Source organism: Agelaius tricolor, unplaced genomic scaffold, assembly GCF_023055355.1.
Source record: "Agelaius tricolor isolate 1412-34295 unplaced genomic scaffold, bAgeTri1.0.p SCAF_9, whole genome shotgun sequence".
NCBI lineage: Eukaryota > Metazoa > Chordata > Aves > Passeriformes > Icteridae > Agelaius > Agelaius tricolor.
In genome coordinates, this window is record NW_027269269.1 from 28,479,308 (window position 1) to 28,506,303 (window position 26,996).

Sequence of the window (26,996 nt, forward strand, 5' to 3'; positions counted from 1 at the left end):
AGATCCTAAAACAGGACAATGGCAAGGTCCTGCTAAGGTGTTATATTGGGGCCACGGATATCTTTGTGTTTCTACCCCTACAAGATCTCTGTGGGTACCTGCTAAATGGACCCGAGCAGCTGTGTTTGATGGAACACCTCGATCAGCTGAGCGAAGAAGATCGTCAGCGGGTGGAGACGAAGCTGCTGATCATCCTTTGACCGATACTTCTCAAACTGAAAGGACAGTGTGATGCTGCCATCGATCGAGCAGTTGATTGGTGCAAATCTTTTGATAACATATTAAGCTTGTATTCGATGCTTTCTGATTTTGAATCTGAAGGGCCTAGGGGTTTAGCTTGTATTAAGTGTCAAGATAGACGTTATACTGCATGGGTACTGCTTTTCTGTGGAGGTTGTCAGGAAACTAAGTGGGTACACCAAACTCGTTTACCTGAGTTGTGGTGTGAAAGCTGTAATTTCTATTGGCGGCTTAACTCTTGGAGAGAGATCTTAAATTGTTCACAGGACTACCTGGCCGCCAAGAGTTACAATTGTATGAGTCCCCAGAACAGAAAATCCTTGCATGGTTTAGGTAGGAAATACAACATTTAGTCAAACGTGTTTTGGGGATATCTCAGTCCTGTATTTTGCAGACTAAGTGTGGTAGAAATATTCCTCTGTAACAGTCGAATGTGATAAGGTCCTATTTTGGGAAGTCAGGATCCCAACCAAGTGTGGGAAGATTGTCTGAAGAACCTAAAGAAGCTGAAGCTGAGAAAGAAGAGATATTCTTAAGAGTTTGTGGCAGATATGATGGCCGAGTGGTCCAAAAGGGTGCCTGGAAAAATCATGATGAGATGGAAACTTTATGTTGTTGCTTTATTAATTTTTGCTTCTTTTGTAGACAGTGTAGACCATCAGGCATGGGCCCCACCTCAGCCCAAGACTAACATATGGGTCACCCTGGCAAACCTAACTAAACAGGAGACTATTTGCCTGTCATTATCTTCTCCTGGCAATCCGTTCACAACTTGTTTGGTTGGATTACCAGCAGATCCCTGGCCGTGCCCTTTACATGTACCAGCTTGTAAGGTCAGCAATGCTAAGACGAATGTGGATAATTGGGATCAGTGGATTTCCCACTTTCCTATAGCACCACAGGAGCCCCAAGAGTTGGAGTTGTTAGAGTCAGTGATGGCAGATGCGTGCATTCATTTTAACCATAGAAGCCTGCTGTCAGTCAAGAACCATTCTAATGTTGTAACTTCTAGCATGGCTGTCTACCGTAATGCATCAGCCTGGTGCAATTATACAACAAAGAGAGTGTCAGTCTCATCAAATGACCCGATTCAATTGCCAGCAGGATATTTCCTGATATGTAGAGACCGTGCTTGGGCCGGTATCCCATCAATGCTGCACGAGAGACCATGTACACTTAGACGGCTGTCTCTACTTACACCTAACATGTCCATGATACTGAACATGAGCCGCCGCCATCGTAGAAACAAACAAATGGCTCTTGCATTTGCAGCAGACTGCCGGGATGATGTAAAATTTTGGTCCCCAGCAGCCATAATCGCAGCATCTTTCTTAGCCCCAGAAGTATCAGCAGCACGTGCTCATGCTATTTTAAATAGGTTAAAGTGTTAGCTTGCTAAACAAACAAATGCAACTTCTTTAGCGATTTCTAGTCTTTTGCTTGATGTAGATTCTATTCGCCATGCGACACTTCAAAATAGAGCTGCAATTGATTTTCTTTTACTTGCACAAGGCCATGGCTGTGATGAATTTGAGGGCATGTGTTGCATGAATCTTTCTGATCATGCACAGTCTGTTCACTCACAGCTCTCTGAGTTACGAAGGTTAACTGGGAATTTACAGGTAGAATCAAGCCTTGGTATTGATGGATGGCTCAAATCTTTAAGCTTAGGGTCATAGTTACGTTCTATTGTTAAGGTTAGCATTGTAGTAGCTATTGTAGCTTTGTTGTTAATATTAGTCTTGCCATGTTTTTGTATATGCTTACAGAATACGGTGCGAAAGATGATAACTACCGCATTTAATCAAACCATGCTTGTTCAACAGAAAAACGGGGGAAATGTAGAGAGCTTTTTGGATAATTGGTTAGCTGAGAAAGGACATTTCGATGTGATACCGATGGATAAGGATAGGGGAAACAAGCTGGGGATTGTGAAACCAGTGCCCAATCACTGACAAAAGTCATAGTGACCTTCGCTGAAATGGGAAGACGGGGGAGAAAATCGCTTGCCAGAAAATGTAGATATCTTAGGTAGAGAAGCTAGAAGAATGCAAACATAGAAACAAAATAATCATTAGAAGATAGAAGTAGATGTGGTTGATTTAAGTGTGCTTTAACCAATAATGAGCTCAGCTTTTGCAATATGTATAAGCTTCATTAACACCAATATAAATATGTGTGAGCTTTCAATAAACTTGGGGATTTGTCATCCACGCATATTGTGTGCTGCAATTCCTCCGCCGTTCACGACAAGATTTGTGTATAAATATTCTATAAAATTATTCCAGATGTGCAAAAGGATAATTGATTTTCATCCCTAAGTACCCTTCTCTCCTCCTCTTCAGTGATCCATTTGTGATTTTCCTAAACTTTGATCGGGCCATCATAAGACCTCAAATGCTGCTTAACTGTGAAGAGGAAATCTTTTCAAGTCTCTTAATTGCAAATTCTTGCAATTTGGAGTAGAAGGAGTACCTGTTTCAGTGCCCAGTTGCTGCTTTCGATGTTGAAGGATAGCAATGAACTGTTTTGCAGTTGTGCCACAGCTCTCTTTCGTTTTACCCCAATATAAAATTAAAAATGCAAAAATAGGATGTCTAAAGTGTTTTAATTAGACTTGGCAAGACAAGCCACTTGTATAGCTACTTGCATGTAAACATGGAGGTTTTTCTGGAGAGAAACCTCACAGGAATGAGGCAGGTGGAAGATCCTCAGGATCTTGAGTGGAAAGAAGAATTAGCGGTGCAGCTTTGCATGGTTACTCCTCAGAGTTCAGAGCTTTAGCCTCTGAAAGGATAGTGCACTACAGAGCTATAGTACATATGTTCAGTATGTTATGCATGTATGGTTGCCTTCAGGACCACACAGGGTTTCACAGCTGCTGCATCTTCAGCAGGACTGTAGTCAGTTAAAGCCCATATCTGGTTATTTTAACTTGGCTCCAGAATGGTTAAGATATGAAGAAAAACATCAACATCTTGCCTTGTTCAGTGTAATGCAAAGAAGACACTGGTGCTCAATTTTTCTTTTGCAAATCTGTGAGTTTTGTGATAAACCAAGAAGCCTTAAACCACAGTATCTGTTAAATTCTGTTTTTATGCAATTGTGTACAGGTGTCAAAGTACATCTCATTATCACAAGGGTAGAAAGAGGAATGCATTAAATTGGATGCTTTTGAACACTTGTGTACTAAGTTTAGTGATGATCCGTTTTTGTCTTTTTCCTAAGTATATTTGAAAATTTCAAATAAAGCGTTTCCATTACTTTATATCTTCATTTTTAAAGAGATGTTTTTAAAGAGAAGTTCTCCAGTCCTCCTACACAAAGCATCATTTCCTTCTTGCTAGGAAGAAGGTACAGCAAAGCTGATGGACAAGCTTAAAGTTCACAGATAGTTTTTACTGACTGAGTTTTCACACACTGACCTCCTACATACTCTTACTATACTTCTTATGATAAATGTGGCACTTAAAAGTGGTGACTTAAACATTTAAATTTACTGTCATCTTCCTAGTTCATCATCTTGTTAATCAGTAATACATAATGCTTATTTTATTGGTTGTATTCATAGAGGGTCAAAAGTGTGGCAACATCTTTGTTTTAATGGAATATCTACAGGGCAAAATTAGGAATGAAGTGCCTTTTAGAACAGATTGTGTATTAAATTTTATGATGCTAGAATGAAGCCAAGTCATTCAAAATGGGGAAACTCCAAATAGTCCCCATGGTAATTTTGAAATTAGATTAGAAAATGAATGTTAGAAATCAAGATGATACTGTATGCCACCTACACCAGGAGAAGGAGCTGCTGGTGCACAGATGTGGATTGGGACTGTTTCATCAGTTGGATGACAACCTTTAAAGAGGGTTAGAAATACATGTAAAGTCTCTCTTCTTGATGCAGCTGTGGAGTGCAAATAATAACTGTGTTCTGAGGTTTTCAGTGACAACTGTGTTTTCAGATTTTTTTTTCTTTTTTTTTTTTTTTCTTTTTCTTTTTTCTTTTGGTCAGGTACCCAAACCAGGAGCTTCCTCCCTGACAGCTTCTGTTGATTCCATGGTACCAAAAACTATTCTTACCTGTGGCTGCTGCTGTCTCTTCCCTGTCCCTGCCTTGCATCCTCTGCATTGCTCAGGCTCCACTGGCTGGTAGGCGATGCCCATCCTTCACCCAGCAAACGGCAGCTGGGATGGGAACCTGGGCTGAGAACTGGGCTGCAGCCCAACAGGGGTACAGTGAGCACTGGCAGAGGGTGGGGCAGGGAAGGGGCAGCTGCTCCTGAGAGGCAAGATGGTGCTGCCACCCTGGATCTGCAGGTTAGGCTATGCAGTCTCATTTATGAACTGGAAAAGGAAGGGGGAAGTGTTGAGTGTAGTGTTAATTTAGCATGTGAATTATTAGTATGATTGGACAACATTTTTGCCTCTTAGTTGACATACGTGAGGCTTGTGAAATTTCATGTGGTCCTAGTGTGGGGAGGAGTTTGAAGAACTTCCAGGAGGTTTGAAGCCCGTTTTGACCATGACCATTGCTTATTGTCATAGTGTTTTTTGCATGACTGTCTGTGTGTTATTTTTCATTTATTCATCATCTGTTTCTGTTGTGTAGCACTTAAAGCACTAAAGCACAACAGTGTTTATTTTTAAGAACGTGTTGGTGCAGATTGTAAAGTAAATGCTGTGTCCTTGGAAGTGGGCAAGCTGCATGTGCCAGCCAAACAAAGACATAGAGCATGAGTTGTCACTGTGAATCAGCCTAGCCAGCAGATCAGAGGGGCTTCTGTATCATGTACCACTGAGCACACAGTCCTCTCGCAGACTTCTCATGTAAATCATTCTTCGCTGTGCCTAGGCTGTCCTTGTAGGCTCCTTTTGCCAGCATACTATTTAAGCAAGTCATACCTGTCCCTGGGATCTTACTCACATAGTTTCCATGGTATCAGTAAGTGAAAGCCTTGTAGCGCAGTCTTACACAGCTGATGTCTCTTCTGTTCTTTTAGTAGTTGTCAGTTTAGTTTGTACATCACAGCACAGGAAACACATATCTTACCTGCTCTGACAACTTAATAATTTTAGATCATTATTTTAAAATGGTATCATATTTTGGATGCTAAATTTAGGATTCCTAAGTGTTACTCTTTTGTGTAAAATTCGGTGGCTGAAAGCTAAGACTGGAGTTCCAGAGAGGATGATTGTAAAGCTGATTGTACAGATTAAAATAATAAAGTGCTAATTATCACTAACCCAGCACGTGGCCCATATTGTAAATGAAAACAGTAAAATTTTGTTGTAATGGCATATTAAATTTTGTACTTTTGCTGTAAAAACAAGAATCAGCCACTGTCTCCTCTTACCCTCTCCTGTCACCCCACTGAGCTGCCAACATTTTAAAAAGCAAAATGCTTACTGTGCTTTTGTCCTGTTCCTGTCTTTTCCCATAATTTCATTAACTGTCTAAGGGTGCCCCACAGCAGGTAAATCAATCCAAGCTGGGGGAGTCATAATCCCACCTGCCCTCCACTTCTTGCCCTGCCATAGGCAGTGGCACCAAGAGCTGCCTCAGAGAGCTGGGTTGATGCAACCCAGGACTGTGTGGTGGCAGTCGGTTGGGGGACACTCTGCAGCCAGCTTGTTCCTTGGGCCAGTGCACCACTCTTGTGTGACTGCTCTTCTCAGGGTTGGGATGGTTTCTGCCTCTCTGGTTGGCGTTCAAGATTGTTTAAAATGCAAACATGGGTTGGCAATGCTGATGAAAGAAGCAGTTGCTGGTGTTCCCCTACTGTCTTATCCCTCTGTCAAGGAAGGCACTGCTGCATATGCATACTCAAATAAATTTGGGGATTGCTCTAGGTTAAAACCAACAGCTATTTTTATGCCAAGTCCCTGCTCTGGTTGGCCATGTGGTTTCATAAATGTTTGCCTCCAGTACCAGGAAAGGTGTGAGAACGTGTGGCCAAAAGTGAGAGGCAGACAAGGCTTGCTGTTGTCTGTGGCTGTGCTAATTTAAAGTTGCCTTCAAGTGTTTATTGAGCTGTGGCCTTGCTTGTGACAGTGTGGGCTATTTTATGTTGTGAAACATCTGTAATGCAATGAAATGCCCAAACCAGTGTGTTACTGAGGCAAGTAAATGGCATTAAGATCAAAGTGGACTGTGTGCTTGCTGGCTTGTTAAGAAAATTAATTTTGACAGTGGAACAGATTCCTTCCTGAAAAACATCACTCTGTGGAATTTGGTGGAAACAGCAGTGAGTTTGGAGGACACAAATAAGGGCATTTGAAAATACTTGAAAAAGCTATTTAGACTTTGATGTCTCTGTGATTTAATTCCTCAGTGTTTCTTATTCATGGAACTCTTTTGTCTTTGTGTAAACTTTTTTGCCAAAAGCAAAAAGCAGATGCAGTGTTTTTTAGTATGCTGAGAAAAAGTAAGTAAATGCAGAGCACAGGAGCTGAACAGAAGAGGGGAAATTATAGTAATGCATTGAATCAGAAAGAGTTGTGTATTTGGAGTTAAAATGAATGTTTTAAAATACCCTTTTTTGCTTACGTGACTCTTACAGATTTGGTTCTACCTTTGTTTAGTTAAAAAAGTTTCAATTACATCCACTATTTAGTCACAAACATACAGAAAATAATAGCCTATATATGTAAAATCTTAGGAAACCCACTGGTTAAATTGAGTCTGTTCAAAAGACAGTGCCATGTGTTAAAATTGAGATTGGTGTTTTGATATATATCAGCTATTCTTTATAGGTTATAATATTAAACTGTCTAATGTCTTTATCATTCACTCTTCTCCAAGTGAGGAAAGGAAAAGTATTCACTGGTCTAAAAAATTATTTTAAACATGTTTTGATAGTGAGAACAAGTTTAGTGGTCACTAATAGCAACTGTTCTCCAGGGGGAAAAGCTCTGACTTCCACAACTAAAAAGTATAGTTAATTTTTTTTGGTGGGTATTAATAACTTAGCACCCACTCCTGCATGTTCAGTATTCTTTCATTTTATTAAATTCCACATTTTCTTCAAGTATCAAAATCCTTAGGATTTGGTATGTTTGTGTTGGTCTGAGTCCTGTATTTTGTTGATGTAAAGAACTTGGCTCTAAGAAATTTTTTTCAGCCATTGGCATGTTGCATCAGACATCAGTGTGCCATGGCCCAGGGCTCATATGAACTCTGTCAGGAGGGTTCATCCAGGCTGCATTCAGAGGTGCCTGCAGAGCAGATGGATCCTTCTCCTGATGGCAGCAGTCTGCCTTCCTCTGCCAGCTGCTTAAGAGATGTCCATGTTTCTAACACAAGTTTTGGTGACGAGCTGAATTTTTCCTCTTTGCTGTGAACTTGGTCCCTAGGACATGTGAGATTGGATGCACATCTACAGCCCCTCCACATGTCAGGTGTGATGTGTGCATACCATGCACACAGTGACCTGGTGTTTCTACAAAGGACTTAATCTATCCTGCAAGTGTGGGAGACCTGTGGTGTGACAGAGAAGTCTGAAAGAAAGCAGGAGACTTGTTCAGGTGTGTACTGACAACAGAGGTTGTCAGCCCATCCAGGAATAATTGACTAGGGGATTGATGTCTGTCTTCTGTGTGTTCTTAGATATTCTACTCTCACAGGTTAACAGAAGCAAAAGATTCAGTGGCACTTCATGACTTGCAAATGAATGAAGTGTCTACTGTCCTGTATATGCTGCCATAGTGAAAAGAATTGCACTTTTTCTTGGGAGAAATTGCTGAGTATTGCAGATTGCTCCCTTGAAGCTGGATGTGTGTATGTGTCTCTGGAATTCATCAATGATGTTTAAAGAAGCGTGGTAGAAATGATGAAGCACCACATTACCTAGAGAGGCTCAAGAACTGCCCTTTTATAGTACCAGTACAGCAGGATGTGGGTTCATGGATCTGCAGGTTTCACTGGAATTGTGATTTTTAAAATTTTCCAAATAGCTCATTTGTGATGCTGCTGCTCTTGGCAGACTGTATATGCTATGGTAATCTTCAGATTCTTCAGGCATGAAGTGTCTGGCATTTCTGTTATCACTAACCTAAGTGAAATACAATAAAAGGATCTAGTGTCCATTCAGAATAAGCTACTTTTGAAAATCGACTTCATAGCAAGATGCTGCAGGTCAGCACAACTGTTTTTCCTTTCCCTTACTTTCTAGTATGATTGGACAGCAGACTCTTTATTATGCATAGAGGAGTATTTTTCCTTTCATGTTTTTAAGAAAGCCTGCAACAAAAGGGAGGTTTGAGATTGATGTTTCCATTAAATTGTGTGAAGGAAATTAGAAAGTTTTTCTCTCTAGCCATGGAAACAAGACACTGTTCCAAACTACAAGAGATAATGTTGTCATTTTTTAGTGATGTGTCTTTAAAAGTCCTAATTTTTAAAACTTAAAATATTTTATTTGCATTTTTTCACCTAAATGTGTTTAGTTGTTTTGGAGTTCTTTTGCTTTTCTCATCAGAAAGCTGTGTGCTGTTCATCATGCACAGTGCAGGTACTGTTTCATACTTGAGACAAATTTACATCTTAAATACATTTTGAGTCAAAGAGGAGACACAGGCTTTGATTTCCAGCAGCATAGGCTTAAGATCCAAAAAGGTGGGGAAGAACCAAAGATACAGAGTCATGTGCATTATTGGTATTTCTTGTTTTAAGAAATACTATTTGTGTGGTGACTGCATTGCAATAACAGGCCTATTGAAATGAGAAATAATTAACTTCTGTGCATTATAGTTCATGCAAGGATTTTTATTTCCCTTAAAATGCATTCAAAACAGTGAATCTGCCCATACAGGTGAATGATAGTATGATTTCATATTCAAAAGGCCACTGTGTCAGTGTATTTGCACAGTATTTTCAATCTGTGAATGAATAAGCAATTGCTTACCCCATCACAGGAAAGGAAAAAGACAGAACTGGTTAATGGCTCATTGCTTTTGTTTAGGACATAGCCTGAAACTGACTGCTGCTTGTGTTGATAACTATTTTTATATCTGCAATATAAAGACTTTTTAAATGCTAACTCCATGTATCACCATGAATATATTTGTTGTTTTCTGTTGTTAATGTAATAAATTCCATGCATTTTATAGTGTGTGTATTTGCTTGTGAAAAGCCATTTTACTAGAAAAGGAGTCTTTTGTTGTTAAGTGTTAGCATATTAAGACTAATCAGAAATCTGACATTTGAATGCATGGTAGCTAATGAACCAAGGCCATACAGACTCTGCATGATAAAGTTTTCACTTTTATTTGGTTTATAACATGCCTTTTGAAAGAAACCAGGATTATAGTGATACATAAAACATGCAGTTTAGGTTACCTCTTTGTAATGTTGAACAATGGTGTCTTGTGTTAGAAAAACTCCAACTTAGAAGAGTAATTGATCAGCTGTAATCCAAATAGAAATCGTATTTGCCATGGGATAGAACAAAGTGTTTTAAAGCAAATTGCATTAATGAAAATATGGCTGAAGAACAGCTTCACAAATACAAGCTTTGATTTTACTAAGCAGATGTTCCAGTTAACTTTTCCAAGGATGCATCATTTTCATTCCAGACCACTAGCAAGGTAAACAGCTGCAGTTTGCATCTGCATCCATTTATGATTCTGTGCATACTAGCAGTACTTTAGGTTTTGTAACATGCAGCTATCTTTCAAGGTGTTCAGATTATAAGGAGAATAGTTTTTGTTAGCAAAAATTAGTTGTGTTTACAAATAGATTAATCAGACCTAGTTAACTTAATCACAGGGGTTTGTTTTTTCCATGTTGCTTCAGTGCATTGGACTTACTTTTCCACTCAGTCTTACATGTAATACATTTAAGAATTTTGAAATTTAGTTATATTTCTAAAGTGTGTGTACAGTTTTTGTACCTAAAGTTTAGCTTACCTTTTCATATTCAGTAGAGGAACTACATGTATTATTGTGTAATATGAAACACTTAACTGTCACAACAAATTTCTGTCAATAGGAATCATGGTGATCATTGTGAACATTACTCTAAGAACATTCACATTTCTAAACCAGCACAGAAATTCTTGCTCTTTTTGTGCTACATACCAGGTGAAATGCATGTCTAGCTCTTGAGTAATCAAATTTGTCAGTTTGCTCTTTATAATTTAGTGTTGACAATACATAATTTGTGATATTGTTTTCCATTTGTTAAATTAGTTTTAGTACTGTTATTGCTGTTTAAAATTAATACTCAAATATTAGGTAGGAGGCTCCAGGTTGGAGTCACAGGAAAATTCCAAAAAATTGAGTATGTTCTCCAAATAGGAGTGAATTGCAGGATTAAAATAGTGGTACAGTAGAAAACAACATATTTGCAGTTCAGTAGTGGTCAGAGCTTTATTTAATATGCTGTATTTTATTTGCTGTCCAATGGCTTTGTACTTCTTTTTCATTGTGTTGTGAGTACAGTAACTCAGAAAAACCAATGTGCTCTTGTTTTATTGTCAGGTTTCTCTGTCCTTTTCAGCACCTGTTTCCTTCTGTACTGAGGTATTGAGGAAATACAAAATAGCAGAGACTCTTCCTTTACTGTCCATGCTGTTTTGTAAGTCATTATGGATCACTTTCCATCTCATTGAGGATGTTGTAGCAGCTCTCTGGTTGCCTGTGATAATAAGCTAAGCAAAAGGCAATGGTAGTTGAGTGGTATTTGTCACCATTGCTGTGTCATTTGCATGTGAGTTACCTTGGAGTTTTCTCACAATGTGGTTTGTATGGTGTGATATGAAGATGATCATGGGAGCTGATTTCTGTCTTCTTTCCTAGGTGATGGGTGTGGACATACTGTGCTGGGCCCTGAGAGTGGGACCCTGGCCTCCATAAACTACCCCCAGACGTCTCCCAACAGCACTGTGTGTGAGTGGGAAATCCGTGTGAAGCCTGGGCAGCGAGTTCAGCTCAAGTTTGGTGATTTTGATATTGATGACTCCGATTCCTGTCATTCCAGTTACCTGAGAGTTCATAATGGCATTGGCCCCAACAGGACAGAAATAGGTAGGAGCTTTAATTGTCAGTATTTGAGAACTGTTGTCTTGTATAGAACTCAGGTGTATTTTGTTACTTTTGTTACTTTTTAACAGCAGCTCCATCATAAATGCAACACAGATCCTGTAATTATCTTAGATTCTTGAGATTCTCAAAGGAAGCTCCACTGCAATGTGGTTTTTTTTCTCTGACATTTCCTAGTAGCTTGCAAAGTTCTTGTAAACAGTGAAGAGGGAACTGTAAAACTAGAAGCATCTTCATTAAAAAAAAAAGGTGTAAATATCAATCTATCTAATCTATCTATCTATCTATCTTTATCTTACCTGAAATGCCTTTCTTTTTGTATGAATTTACTCTGATTTGAGCTCTTCATCTTGGTGGTGTTAAAGGATGACAGGCTTCAAAAGGCATATAGTCCAAATATCCTCCATCCTCTGATAATGTTTTTTGTTTTCATTTTCTTCGGGATAATTTCACCACTAGAAGTCAGCGGGTTTTTTTCAAATAGCAGTGTGATGTTCTCATCTACATCAAGGTGTATGTAGGGTGTTTTGACTCTAACAGTTACTTTGCATAAAACTCAAAATGAATTGTCATTCTTCTTTTTCTAAAATTAGCTATTATGCAGATGAACTTTATTTTCTTTCCTAAAGCTTTAATTTGGAGAGGGAGAAAAATATTTACTTCACTGAGACTGTTTTTGTGCAATTCAAATGCTGATTCCACTAAATTGAGTCTTTTTCTAAAGAGACTAGTGGAGTGTTAGGTTTATTAACCCTCTTTTCCAACTGTTTCCTAGGTAAGTGTGTGTGAAAATAAGTATGTGCTTGGAGCTGTTGAGCCAGACTTGGTCTAAAATAGGAAACACTGAATACCTTAAATGGCAAGGAATACCAAGTTCTGATAAGTCTATTACTCACTTTTACAAGGGACTTAATGGGTTCGAGTAAATTCCTGCTTCATTTGTTTCCCTTGCTTTTCAGCTGTGGCCTGCTCGTGGAGCAGCACAGCATGTTGGGGAAATGTGTGTCTTGTTCTGCTCTTAATAAATTATATCAAAGGACAAACAGTGATGTCAACAGTGGCAAATGCAGATGAGGCAAGGTTTTGGGGTTTTTTTTAATGTTTGAAGCCACAGACACTGGAGAGATTAAACAGTGACTTGAATTTTCTTGGGAAAATTCTGGACTTATCCTAAGTTTTTCCATTCAGGACTGCTGACATGATCTACCATTAAAATACTTGTTTTACATAAAATCTGAAATTCAGTCATACCTTTTTTAACCCAAAATGACTTAAAAGTTGGCTGGTTAGATTAAAAAATAAATTGTTAGTGGGTTCATTGGTAAACAGAGAGAGTTTCTAATGAAGCTTTTAAGGGCTAGTGCTTATTCCAAGCCTGTTGAGTACTTATAAAGAAATCAAAAGAAGATTCAAATGCTCAGTGTTAGGTTTGTCTCTAGTGTAAGTGAGATCTAGAGGAGTTTGTAAGATTTCAGTACAGTCAAATCACTGCATCTGCAGTCAGATATACTTATTTAAGACATGAGAGTTCCCTCTCCTGCTGTATTGTAGCTGTACAAAAGCACTCGGGATCCTTCAATGCATAAGTGCAGACAAAATAGCAATATTATATCTTCTGCACACATCTTCTGACAAAGGTGTTGCTGCCGTCATGCTTTGTCCATTCCTAGTGCTTGCTTTTTATAAGATTGTCAAAAATCAGGCAAGAGGCCAGGGAAGAGTTAGAAAAATGATTTATAGTCTCAAAAGTATGCCATGCTATGAATCAGGAAGTGCATCACTCTACAGTTTGTCAAAGGCCGTATGTCCATGGGGCAAGCAGCACTGGAGAGTTTATCCAAACTGGATTTAAATGGCTTGCTTTGTGCATTTGCCTGAAGAAGGGGTTTTAAGAGAAGTCTCATTATGGTCACTCATGTTACAAGATCCAGTGGCTGAAAACAAAACATTAAAAAAAAACTTTTCTGTTTTTTTATTAGAAGATACCCATGCTTTGTTAAAAAAAAATCTGAATAAGCAACATCTACAAAGCTCTGAATAATGACAGGAATTTGTATTTTAACTTTTAAATTTTTTAAAATTATTTTGATAGCGTTTTGGAGTGCAGTTCAATTTTTAAAGGAAATTGACGTACATCTTAAATTTATTTTGTATTATATTTGTTAAGAACTATTCCGGCAGGACTCTGTTACTTCACTTCCTCTACATTAGTATGGTAATTTGCCTTTATGTGAGGAAGGAGTCTTGCCTCTTTTTCTGCTATTTCTGCTATATGATAACATACTCATTATGAGGAAAGCAAGTGGAGTGATGAGCTGAAACAGAGGCAGTGTCATTTACTACTGGTGATTATCCACTTCACTTATCCACTGCAGAATCTTAAATAGGGTTATAGATGGTTTCTACAATATCGAATGATCGTGGTAGCCTGTAGAACAGAAGATTTTTTTCCTAAACAAATTAATTAACTGGTCAGTATCTTTACTAAAGCTTCTAGTTAGTAGGACTGGAGAATTCCATATTGACTGGGGCCTGTTTAACAGCCATTCATCCATTAATGTGGTATCAGTTCTAGAACTTCATAGGGCAAATACTGTCAATATCTGTGGACTCCAGCAGTTGAAATTGTGTTATTTTTTCTATGGCAAGAGAAGCACCCAGGTACAGAACCTTTGTTATGTACTGTCTCAGGCAGATCCCCGACCAAGGAATAACGTGCATTGACTCCGTGATTGCAGAAGGCTGAACAAATGCTTTATTAAGCTATACTATATTATACTACATACTACACTAATACTATACTATACTAAAGAAAAACCCATGACCCTCACAGTCATGGGTCACAACACAGCTTTCACCTAACTGGTCAATCAATCCAAAACACCATCACCAGTGTCCAATTAGCAAATCCCTTTTGGTAAACAATCTCCATAACACATTCCCCGTGTGCCATACAACAGATGCAGCAAGTGAAGATAAGAACTGTTTTTCTTCTTTGTCTATGCTTTCTCACAGACTTTCAGCTTCCCAGGAAAATCCCGGGAGAGAGAATTATGTCTCTCTCTGTTCAAAGAATATGTGAATACCACGGTTATGTTTTTTAGGTGTGACAAAATAAAAAGTGAGCTAACTGGTAATTTATCTTAATGGTGCTTTCCTGTGATATGATATATGTATGATACTGCTGAAATGCAGTGAGCTGTGCCTGCTGCTGTCCAGAATTAGGGAAAGTATGTGACAGAAGCCGTGGAAGAGTCTATGAGGAGGAAGTGCTTCAGCAGCTTTGGGAAGAGGAGGGTTTTTTTTCTCATTTGCTTCAGTAGATGCTTCTCATTGTCCTAACTTGATCCTTTTCCTTCCTCATGTTCTTTGAAGCTCTGAGTGTGGAGGTTATGCGTGGCTAGAGATGAATGGGATAAGGTCACATTTATCTGCAGGTATTGGGGTATGCAAGACCTTTGACTGTGACAGAACAAATGTGGAATGCACAGTCTGCCATTTGCTTTAAATGACCACTAAGCATTATTTAGTGTCATTCTCATGTATTTGCTTTTGACCATACACCAGAACTAATGTGAACCCACACTGCAGATGAAATAAGAGGCTGGAAATTGAATAAGATGCTTATTACATGTGTTGTTTTGGGTAAATATTTGTTCTCCTCCTTCTCTCCACAGGAAAATACTGTGGGTTTGGCTTTCAAATGGATGGTTTAATTACTTCAAAAAGTAATGAAGTCACAGTACAGTTCATGAGTGGAGTTCACACTTCTGGACGTGGATTTCTTGCAGCTTATTCAACCACTGGCAAATCGGGTATTTATAATTATTTGGTGATTTTTCTCTGCTGGCAGAATTAGAGCTGTCTAGTAAAAACAGAACCAGTTCATTTACTCCCACATTCTTACAAACTAACTTCTAAAAATTTAGTACACTCTTCATGATACTTCTGTAGGAAATTTGACTGCCTACCTAAAAGTTGCTGTAGTTCTAAAGAAATGGTATCAAAGCTTACCTTGAATAGCAGAGGAAAAATGTCAGTTGTCTGTTATAAATGAAAGGACTGCTTCAGATTCAGGACAAAATGCATTTTTTCAGGTAGTAGTCAAGGTGGCAGATAGCTAACAAGTTTTCTTATCAAACTGGATATATTTTAAACTAATCTCGTGGAAATTTTTATTTCAGTAGCAGCATCCTGTACTCCTTTAACTTTAGTGTCATAATCTGTGGACTAGTTTTTTGTCTTTTTCTTGGGTTTTTTCCCCCAAGGGTCTTTTTCTTGGGTTTTGGTTCTTCTAAGCCTCTGAAAGAGGTTGCTGTATTTATTTTGCATCTCCTCCCACTCATTGTAAAGGTGAGTGATAACATGTGGTCTGCAAGGAAATGAAGGAGCAGTGGCAACTGCCTCAGAAGGCAAAAAACCCTATCTGGAAGTTATTTTAAAAAGAACAGATAAAGAGTCTCAGTTTTTAATTTTGTAGAGTATTTGATGCTTTCCTCTCTGTATTTTGGACTTGTATGTGTTGATACACAGCAGACACAAACAAGAAATTTGTGGTATCAGTCATGGATGCCAGTAACACAGCATTCTAATATTTGTTCTCTGTGGTGTTTGTGTTCAGCACTGCAGAACCATTAAATGGTGAAAACACCAGCCTCTTTATCTTATTAATTTAATTTTGTGAAAAGAGCATACGTTTCTGTTTCTGATTTATCTCTGAAATATAGCTATAAATTAAAATTAAGCTGCACAGAAAATGAATTTTTGTAGTATTATCTAGTATTATATTCTCAGTAGATTTCCCAGTTACTCAGACAATTAGCAAGGTTCTACTGTGATACAAAATCTGTTGCAAGAAAATTTAGTAGGAATGTGTTTTTTTCATTCTGAGACCTTTTGTTAAGCCTCAGAGGCTCAAATATATGTATTCGTGCATTTTAAAAAGCATATTCAACCTTTTGTCTTTTTCATCCTTTTGACTTACATTTTTTCTTTGCAGACTTAATTACCTGTTTAGACATTGCAAGTCACTTTTCCGAACCAGAATTCAAGTAAGACTGATTTTTACCTGTTTTCCTCCCAGTCTCTTTAATGAAGTAATTTAAGTGTTTCTACTTTGCTTTGTTACATATTCTGATGCAGCTTGAAAATTGGCCATCCAGAGAACTTGAGACACAAACTAATTTGGGTTAGAGCTGAAGAATTTTGACATTTGCACTCCTCCTTCCTCCTCCCATCTCTCCCATTTGTGTTATTTACATGCAGTATACGGTAGAACCTTGTTAATTTGCACTGACACATAGAAGCTAATATCTCATTTTCATAGAAAGAATATTGCTTTTATAAATACATTTTAGCAGGTACACAACTTAATTACTTAAATTTGTATTACAGTTACCTAATGTCACCATTAAATGATGACACGTGTTAGAAATTGCAGACCTATTTCAGAGTTTGGTGCTCATTAATGAGGTTCCGTGGAGACACAGAATGCTGTACATTCTGAAGGGGAACATTTTCCTGTTGTCTCCTTCCCCATTTCCATCTAAAGCAAGGCCAATGTTTAAAGCTGCAGACTACTGTGAAGTGTCAAAGCTTAATTTTTGGAGAACTTAAGCTGTGGCAACCTGGAACATTTCAAAGTACAACCTTTGCATTTCTCCTTCATTTTCCCAGGTTCCAGAATAGGGCTCTAGTTGTAGGTTCTGGCCTTAGTCAATGTGTAACAAAGTCTCTGAATCCCCCTGTTTTCATGGAACCTACAGCATTGCTTCAGTTGTTGCTGAGTTGTGATGAAAATGTTGGTGTTTGCTCCACTTTACTTTTAGCTCTTGAAGTTGTATTAATTTTCGTGTGTGCAGTATGAAATGGTCCTAGAACATGAACACAGGCCTGCTCCAGAGGTGCTGGTGTCTTGCCTTGTGCTTTTTATGTGCTAGCAGTAATTTCGCCAGTTTTTGTGGTCTAAGCATTGCCAAAAGCTGTTACAAAATAGCATTACTTTTCAGATGCTTTATTTAAGGGTGCAAAACAAATAGATATGAAGGTCTCTAGTTCATAAAATAAAATTCATTAATATTTTTAGTTATATGACTTTGAATTTACAGGAGCCACATAGTATTCATAATATAAAATGCTGGCCTTATTAGTTCGTCATATTGAGACTGGAACTGTACTTTCAGCTGGGACTTATTTTAAAACATTTTCAAATGTCTGTCCTCCTGTTGTGTACTTGTGAGTATTTTTGGTCTGATTTGATAGATCTTCAATTAGAAGATTTCATTACATAGTGATACATGAATAGCAGAGTCTTGTAAATCAAAACCATAACTTTTTTATAACAGTAAGAGAGTTGGAGGTGCATGCCTATCCTGACTTGATAGTTTGTTCTCTTTCAGTAAGTATTGTCCAGCTGGATGTGTGATTCCTTTTGCTGATATTTCAGGCACTATTCCTCATGGATACAGAGATGTAAGTGAAAATACCATGGGCTCAAGTGAATTTTCATAAAACACATGGTGGATAATGCAAGTCAGTTGTAGTTGTTTGCATTAGTTGTGCTTCCTGTATTCTGGGATTTGTACCTCCTAAAAGTGAATAACATGGTACTCATTTTTTAGCACTGGTGCCTAATGACAGGTGCTTCAGATGTTGCCATCTCCAAGAAGTGGAGTCTCAAATACTTTCATAAGTCCTGCAGAGAAGGGTGCATCTATCAAAATATTGGGTTTTTTCTACTTCCTGTTTTCTTTTAGTTGGTTTTCTTAGGCTGGGAAATTGAGATTTATAAAGATAGAATCAGTTATTTTAATGATGTCGTCTTATTTTTGACACTGTAATGCCTCTTTCAGCAGTGTCTCAGTGGCGATCTTAATTTTTGTTACACTTTAGAGATGAAATACTGTTTATGCTCAGCAGCTATAAAATAATTTGCAAAACAAATTTAATGCTGTAAGAGTAGTTCTATAAGTTGGTAATGAACATCTTTAATAATGTATTAAAGACTTACTTAAAACACTGCAAAACCCTATACAGTATTTTTCTAATGTAAGCCTTTGCCGGTCAATTAGTGAACTTGCCATAGGATGGGAGGATGTTTGCTTTGTTTATTATAAGTGATTATAATTTTACTAGCAGCCTACTAAAAATTACATTAAATCCTTGGTTTTTATTTTAAATTACTCTTTTAATAAGCCCTTAGATATAGCACAGATGTAAGACAATGTAAAAATGTTAGTAACCAAAGATTTTAGTATCAAATACAAACTTAAAATGTGCCTGTTTCTTTTGTTCCCCAAATAGTTGTAAATCCCAGGTTACTTGGTTAAACAATCACCCCCATTTAAAAATGTCACCACAGTGTAACTGTGTTACATGTTCTGGTCCCCAGTGAGTCCTCACTAAGTGGCTGCAAGGTAATTTTTGTAGCTAATAACAATATTAAATTGATTCTCTGCCTCACAAATTTGCAGCATCTGCAGGAGTTCTGCTTGTTGGGAGATTTTTTACAAAATCTGGAATAATTGTTTTCTATGGAGGAAAACTAAACCTTTTCCTAAGGAAACTTAAGGAAATAAATGCCCTGTGACTTTATTTTTGTATACTTTATAAACAAAAAAAGGCTGTGAATTTCCCAGAAGTCAGGCTATGTGGAAAAAAATGAAATTGTCCAGCATATTAGACCCAAGTTTCAGGTTGAGGTTTCTTATGCATCTCTTTCGAATGTATGGGAACTGTTCGCTGCTTTAAAAAATACCCAAAATCTTGATTCTTTTTTGTGTGACCCTCACAGTCCTTGAGGGCTTGGAGCTCTCACTGCTGACATCTGGTGAGCAGGAAGGAGAGAGCTGCATCTCCTACTAAATCACCATGCTCTTACTTTATTGGAGAGGGGAGCTGTGTTGATCCCAGACCTGCTGGATATGAGCTTACTCTGGGCAAGCCTGATGGACTTGGTGTGATGAGTGCTGCTCACTGTGGCACCTGTAGCCTGCAAGCCAGGGAAGTGTCACTGTGACATTTGTTAGTTGATTCTGTCATCCAAGGAGAAAAGGCAAGATCATGATACCCTGTGTCATGGTTTGATGCTGGCGCAATGCCAGTGCCCCCATGAAAATATATTCTCCCCAGTGGCTGCTGTGAGATGTGACCAGAAATAGAGCAAAGCAGGCTCCAGCTTAGGAATAAAGGAAAAAACTTCATTAACTTACAATATGTAAGAAGGAACACACAGAACACAGAATAAAAACCTTCCCAAAACATTGCTCCTCCTCCCCCCAGTTTCCACCACAGCACAATGAGATAAAACCTTATATTCTCAATCCAGTTACCACCCCTCAGATAATCAACTCTCAGTTCATCACCACCCCTCAGCCAGGGTGCATGGATTCCCCCTCCCCACCCAGCTACTGGGGAGGGGAGGTGAAACTTCTTCACCACTGGAACCAAGAAGAGAAAGTTCCCCTGGGAGTGCTCTGCTTTAACCCCTGTCTTCTCAGAGGCAGTCCATGTCTTCAATGGCCACACCAGGTGCCAGTATTCAAATCTGACCACTGATTGGTTTAGCCACAACCTCCCTCTCAAAAACTCACTTCCCTGTCAACACACGACACCCTGCAAAAACATTTTTTATTACTTGTCTCCACTGACTTGTACAACATAGGTAATTGACTTGTTTAGGATGAATTGTATGCATGTATTACTGGGGCTTTACATGGGTCAGTGCTGGATGGTTAAACCATGCTTAACCACAAGATTTAATAAAAAGCCCCTTGGCTAAAAGCTACAAAATCTGCAGTTCCTCACCCCTTAATTGTGAGAAAATAAATAAGCATACTTTCAATGTGCTTTCTATTAAAAAATTTTCTATGTGTTTACATGTTTTGTTGTCTAATATAATTTATTATAGGCTGAGCCTGGCTATCTGGCTTTTTCTGACTGATTCACCTCAGTATTGGTTTGAGGTCATTTAATTACAACAGTTACGTTTTAAATGCAGCTGGATGAGGACACAGTGAAATGTAGGGCCTTCTTCTTGTGTTTTTATAAATTCAGTAATAAAGATGAGTGGTTTCTAAATAACCAAGATAACAGTTAACTAAGAATAGTATTTTAATGTAATAATAACAAAGACTGTAGCTGGACAGTGTAGCATTTACAATATATGGTGTGGTGTTTAATTTATTCACTTAGTAGTATGAAATTTTCTTTCCCTTCCTTCTTCAAGTCGTCATCACTTTGTATGGCCGGTGTTCACGCAGGTGTCGTGTCAAATACTCTGGGTGGTCAAATTAATGTTGTAATCAGCAAGGGCATTCCATACTATGAAGGCTCCCTGGCTAACAATGTCACCTCAAAAATGTAAGTGTATTTCCTTATCTTTAGCACCTTAAGTCTTGGTAGTGTCTCATTGTGGGATTAATTTCAGCTCGTGGAGCTATATGTTCCCTGGACAGGTTCTCTTCTCTTAAGTTTCTCAGACTTCTGCTGTAGTGTAATTGTTTTACCAAATTGTTTTACCAATTGTTTAATCTCTAGACCAGGAATTTTCATTTTCCAAATTCTGCAAGGAGTTTTTACCTTCTTGGCTATAAATTCCTACTGGTCTGTAGGAAAACAGTAATTTAATTGCAGCTTTTCAGTTTCAGGAAAAGACTGTAGCTTGTCATTGTATCTCAAGACCCACAAATGAAAGTAATCACAGGAGACTGATTTGTGTTACTATGATTAGCTTAATTTGAAAAGAAAGCATTTTAACGAAGTCTTACATTTTGCTGGGTATATGTTTGTTTGAAAGTATTTAACCCAGTATCTCTGGACTTGATTTCATTTGAGAAGGTGTTTGTACTGAAAGTGCTGCAACTCGCTGGCAGGATGTGTTAATCATTAAGTGCTTGTTCAGGCACATGTGCAAACCTTTCAGTGGCAAGCAGTCAGACAAGAAAAATAAGTTGAAGACAGTTTGTTTCAATTTTTCTCACTGGGTACTGCAAAATATCATCTTTTGTTCTCTGCAGGGGACCCTTGTCTACAAGTCTCTTCACCTTTAAGACAAGTGGTAAGCATTATCACATGTGTTACATGTTACTACTTTCATACAAAGTTTGTGGATAGAAGTGGTTTGCAGATATTTGATTTCTTAATTTTTGTTCTCATTTGTGAGACCTTTTTTTACTGCATTCTTCAATAATGTATATTTTGGAATTGTTTTACTATCTCAACTTGATGATTAATCATCACTAATTTATAGGTACAGCAATGTTTCAAGTAAGCCTTGCTTATGTGCAGAAAGAGATTCTTTCAGTCTAATTAAATAAATCAGCTGTAGTTTTCTAAGTGGAAGCTAATTTTTCTGTAAGTCACTTTAAATGCCATCTTTGAGTGGATGTTGGAAATACTGTGAAGACAGTGGCCTTTCTTTAGTCTCTTTAACTGTTGTAATAACAATTTAAAAACCATAAAACCATCATGTCTGTTTTTCATAAAGATTAAAGTTAAAAAAAGAAAGGGAGGGTGAATCATGCACATACTTCTCAAAACAAATAAATGCTTTTCCTAATACATAAATCAAAGGCACAGTGAAGGGGGATATAAAGACAGGAATCTGTTTGGTGATGGAAATGTACAAATAAACAAAAATTAGAAAATATAGTGCACATATTAATAATTAATAAAAATATTAAAATTATTTCTCTCTCAGGTATCTGCAAGAGCTGAGAGAAAGAATTACAGGTCTAGTGTCCTTATGCATAAAGCATATGAAACACAGTGATCCAGGCAGGGTTTGCTGGGTTTTTTTGTCTTTCACAATGTGATCTGATAGTGTGTACGAAAGTAATGAAATGGCCTGGAAATTGGAAGAGATAGGAAAAAATGCTGATCTAGACTTTGTGAACTTCAGTGACACGTGAGAAATTATTGGGTAAGCTAGAGACAAGATGCAGCTCTAGATTAAGATGTCTGTAGTTGGGTTGCCTAGGAGTTAGGTGAGGGGATATAAAACCCTGTAGTATGCTCAAATGAGGTTTATCAGACTGTGGTGAAGGTCCTAGTGTGTTCCTGATGTTGCAGTTGGTTTTATGACTTGGCATGAAGTAGAGGAGTTTGTTATTAATGCTAGAGGCATGGTCAGTGCAGAGGAAGATGAGACTGCTTATACAGGAAAAACTGCCTGACTTTGAGACTCGATAGAAATTAACTGAAGCATCACAGAGCAAAGAGTGGAATGTAGCAGGTATTTAGAGACTGAGGCATTTTTGCTGCCAAGTGGCACCATGTTAGATGGAAAATGACAGATGAGGGAAAGAATTCCCTTAGTGAAGTGATCCTGTGCTGTGGCAGGTGACGTACATTCAGCAGAGACAGTAAACTACTAATGCCATCTCTCAGGACATAGGCAAGACTTTCTCTGGCGTCCAGTCACACGTGGGCTCTGCCACCTGTGCCTTCCTTGAGGGATGAGTGCTCCCCTTGGTGGAGAGGGGGAGTTCACAGGAGAAGGGAAACTAGGCTGGGTTGTTCAGTCTGCCTGACTGAAGGCACAGATTGCTCTCTGCTGATACTTCTAGGGACTGTGCATGGGAGAGAAAAACCATTGGTATTACAAGAACAAGAAATTTAGCCCTGAATTTAGGAAATGTTTTTCAGCTACCCACAGAAGGCAACATGGGAAGAAACATTTAATAAGAATGGTAAACAGAAAAATGTGACTAATTTCAAGGATGTGTTTGAGCTCAAGGCCAGGATTATGACATGACTTCCTACATGCTTTGGTTTTGTTCAAATTAACACTGTTAATGTTAATGTTAACACTGTTAACACTGTTAATGCTGGGGTTGATTTGAAAACCCAAGAAGTTACACAGACACAAGAAAGGAACTAATGAACCAGTAGCCTGTTTCCCATTCCTGCAGCAACCAGAGATACTCTTAGACCATGAAGGTTCCCCAGTGCTTCTCCTTGAGTGCTCTGTGTGAGTGAGAGAATGACTCTCTCTGAGTGAGGTGACTGAGAGAATATCCATATTATCCTTGGAACAAGCACAAATCATGGCATTCTCATGACTAGTTTAGTTCTAGCATCCCTGTTAGAAAGCAAAAGACAATGTGTTTTGTTGGTATTGTTATGGAATAAATTTAGATGGCAATTTAATATTTGCATGTAAAGTCTTGAAATCCAAGCAGGATAACTTCAGTTCTCATTTGCAATCCTCGCCTTTTCTGTTGTTCAGGTTGCTATGGGACACTGGGGATGGAGTCTGGGGTGATTCCTGATTCCCACATCACATCATCATCGATTCTCGAGTGGCCTAACCAAACAGGACAAGTAAACATTTGGAAACCTGAAAATGCCAGACTAAAAAGGATTGGACCTCCTTGGGCTGCTTTTATCAGTGATGAACATCAGTGGTTGCAGATTGACTTGAATAAAGAAAAGAAAATAACAGGTAAGTGAATCTGATGTGACTTCTCAGCAGCATTCAAAATTTTTGGTTACTGATATCCTGTTTTCCAGTGCTGCGCCTTCGATAAAGCTCAGGTGGCACTTAATTACCATTACACTTAATTTGCTTCCTTGTCCTTGCTAATACACTGAGGAGCCTGGAGCTGAAGAGGTGTAGTTTCATAGTAGAAGACATCTCTTCTACATCAGAATTTGTTGAAGTGTTTCCTGTGATTTTATTGGATTCTTGATTCTTCCCTTTTCCTGCTCATTGTCTCCTTGGAGATGCAGATCAAAATCCAGTCAGCTCAGCCCAGGTACCTCTGGTGCAGGTGTAGTGACTTGTTTCCTAGATTTTCGCTAGTGCCTGTCATGGCCACAGTGAATCCAATATCAGCACTGAGGTGTTGGCATTTTGGGTTTATTCTCCAGGGTGGCTGTGCAGCAGTTGTACCTTCAGTGCCAGTGTTAGTGTTTTCTGGTTTAATCCTTCAGTGATTTGCTGTTGTTAATGGGCATGTTTGTCATCTGATGTAAATCAAAATTAAATTTGATTTAGGTTGAGTGCTTCATAGAGTCCAGGGCTTTAAGGCTGTTGTGAAACATGTTCCACTGATCAGTTTGCATTTGTCTCTTTCCAAAATGCCTGAGTTGGTCTCTGTAATGGCAGCTGCACACTTTGCTATCAGCAGCATGGCTTGCTGTCATTAAGCAACTTGGATTTACCAGTGGCCTTTGTTATTTCCTCCCTGGAGACTCTTTTTTTGCATTACTCATCTAATTCTTGTGCTAACAAGCCTTTCCAAAAAAGGTTTGCTGTGTGAGTTGTGCTGAAGAGCTGCAGTGTCAGTTGTAGCTGCAGTTCTTTCAATGGTGCCTTTAGGTTGGCAGTACAGGAGCAGGGAAAAGATGTGTCAGCAGCTGGAAACAGGAGTGAGCTGTGGTCAAATGAAGGGGCTGTTTCCATCAAGAAGTGGGGTGTGAGGGGAAGGGCTTAGCAAGGTTATACTATGAAAATTAAAATACAAAGTAAGTAAAATGAGTTGACTAAGTTTCAGTCACTCTGGAAACTTCACACCCTGGCCCTTTGGATAAACTTCTTGAAGTTAACTGGACCAGTTAAGACTCTCCATTATACAGCTCTGGATTAAAAAACTGATCTGTTAATTTTTACAAAGTGGTACCTGCTTTTTGTCCTAACTGGGTGCCTCAATTTTCACAGGTATTATAACTACTGGATCAACTTTAGCAGAGCACTACTATTATGTCTCAGCCTACAGAATTTTATACAGTGATGATGCACAGAAATGGACAGCGTACAGAGAACCTGGCATGGGTAAAGATAAGGTAAAAATACCATATACTTTCTAGGTATGTTCTAAGGAGATTTCACAATTGTAAATATAAGTCATTTCGGTATGGTGAGGAATCATTAAATGACTTTCACTTTCAGTGTTATTTTGAATCATAAAGAGCAGATAAGCAGAGGAAAATATGACAATATGCAAACATGTAAGAATTTGAACAGTTCTAAAATTCAGATGTTATTTTTATTACTATTTGGGTTGGGAATATTCTATACAAGAAACTTCTGTTGCCACTGGTAGGTTTTCTGGTACTGCATCCCTTCAAGAATAATTCTATTTCTTTTAAAATAGGTTATATGTTTTAAAATTAAGTTTTACCTTCTTATCCTCTTATGGTTAGAATAAATGTAATGAATTGTATATTTTTTCATGTTTTCTAATGTTTCTGTCAATTTTAATTTTTAAGCAAATACTGTTAAGTTTCTTACACATGAGAACAGCCCTTGCAGAGGGAGGGGTATGTTCAGATTGCAAATGTTTTGCCACACAGAAAAAGTCCCAAATGTTAGCAGCAAGATAATCTTGCTTTCCCCATGTTTACAGCTCTGTAGTATTTAATAGACAGCAAAAATGAGAAAATTCATGTCTTCCCAGTGGTTCAGATCAGATTTCTTAATGAAATGACAAGATTCTTAGTAATGTGACTGGAACTAGATTTTCCTTCATTATCTTAAAATCCTTGGATGTAATTTATCTTAGTTCTATAGGCTGGTGGCATTAAGTACATGTAACTGTAACTACTACTCTGGTAGTTTTTTTAAAAATAGGTTTTAAGGATGGTCACTTTGGCTGTCCTTGGTCTTCTCTTTACTCTGGGTTAAGAATGTTTCAAGGTAGGATGTATCATCCTGTTGAAGTAATAGGCTGTAGTTTGTTAAATTGAGAGATTTTTGAGCACTGAACATAACTGCAGTAGGAAACTCTTGGAAGAGAGGAGGAGAATTTAATGTTGGGTCTGAGCCTACATGTGAACTAAAGTCACTGTTGGTGTGAAGTATTCAAGAAAAAAAGGAAAAAATCAGCATATTTTGCTAGCTTTGAGTGCCCTCTTCTGGCCATAAAATAAGATCTCAGTTAGGAAGCTGCTTAGATTTAGGCTTCAGTGTTAGTTTGACAATTTCCTTTAAAAAACTTCACAGTTATTGCCTTGAATTTGAGTGCATTGTCCCTCTTGCTCATGAAATGAAACAAATTTTGGAGCCTGAAATTACAGGCAACAGACCTTTTTTTGTGCTCTGTGTGTCATTAAGGAACAGGGCATGAAGAATCATATGTACCCAGGAACTGGCAGCTGTAGTTAAATGACAGTTAAAAAAATGGTTCCATTTTTTCTATTTCAAAATAGCAGATTTACTCTCTGTCTGCCATCACCTCACTTGATACAGATTTACTTTTGGATGCATCTGCTTGCAGGGTTCTCCCTTTTAGCATGCCAGACCAGCTGGGAGGTGCTAGTCCCTGTTTTTTTTGAAACGTGTTTGGAATTCCTAACATTTTTCAGGAGACTAGAAGCTTTTCCAAGCCTTTCCTGTAGTCCTTTTTGCAAATACCTTTTAGAGATTTGGCAGTACTCAAGAAAAACTTTTCTTAATTTTTCATGGATTAAAAAAAGAGTAAATGCTTGAATTGGGGAAAAAGGACAAATGAGAGTTGCAGTGTTGGAAAAGCTTTGTTTAACAGCACAGAGAGAAATGAAAAGAGTTTGATAATGAAAAGACTATGAAAGTGATTTCTCATTAAAAAGTTAGTGCTGTATTGAGCTCAGAAGCAAATTATTTTTTAATACAAAATTTAGGGTAACAAAAAATACAGAGCTGCAGGTAAGGTTAAGTTACTTCTGTAACACTGGATGTCAAAAGCTTGACTAATAAAAGCCCGGAGTAAAGATCTTCACTGTTAATCTTTCTT

The 26,996-nt window shown here is 38.2% G+C and overlaps 1 protein-coding gene across 8 annotated transcripts in view; it reads left to right on the forward strand.

Annotated features, from left to right (window-relative positions):
* The window catches only part of DCBLD2 (discoidin, CUB and LCCL domain containing 2), a 428,333-nt gene that overhangs the window by 326,001 nt on the left and 75,336 nt on the right, over positions 1–26,996 (forward strand). For all 8 annotated transcript variants that reach the window (XR_011680148.1, XR_011680147.1, XM_071433400.1 and 5 more), the window contains 8 exons: positions 11,038–11,265; positions 14,958–15,095; positions 16,280–16,331; positions 17,679–17,751; positions 20,507–20,640; positions 21,297–21,337; positions 23,510–23,725; positions 24,944–25,068. Coding sequence is in view for 6 of the 8 variants with exons in the window: in XM_071433400.1 (XP_071289501.1) it covers positions 11,038–11,265; positions 14,958–15,095; positions 16,280–16,331; positions 17,679–17,751; positions 20,507–20,640; positions 21,297–21,337; positions 23,510–23,725; positions 24,944–25,068 (1,007 nt within the window). In the remaining 2 variants the exon portion in view is untranslated. The remainder of the gene's footprint in view (positions 1–11,037; positions 11,266–14,957; positions 15,096–16,279; positions 16,332–17,678; positions 17,752–20,506; positions 20,641–21,296; positions 21,338–23,509; positions 23,726–24,943; positions 25,069–26,996) is intronic.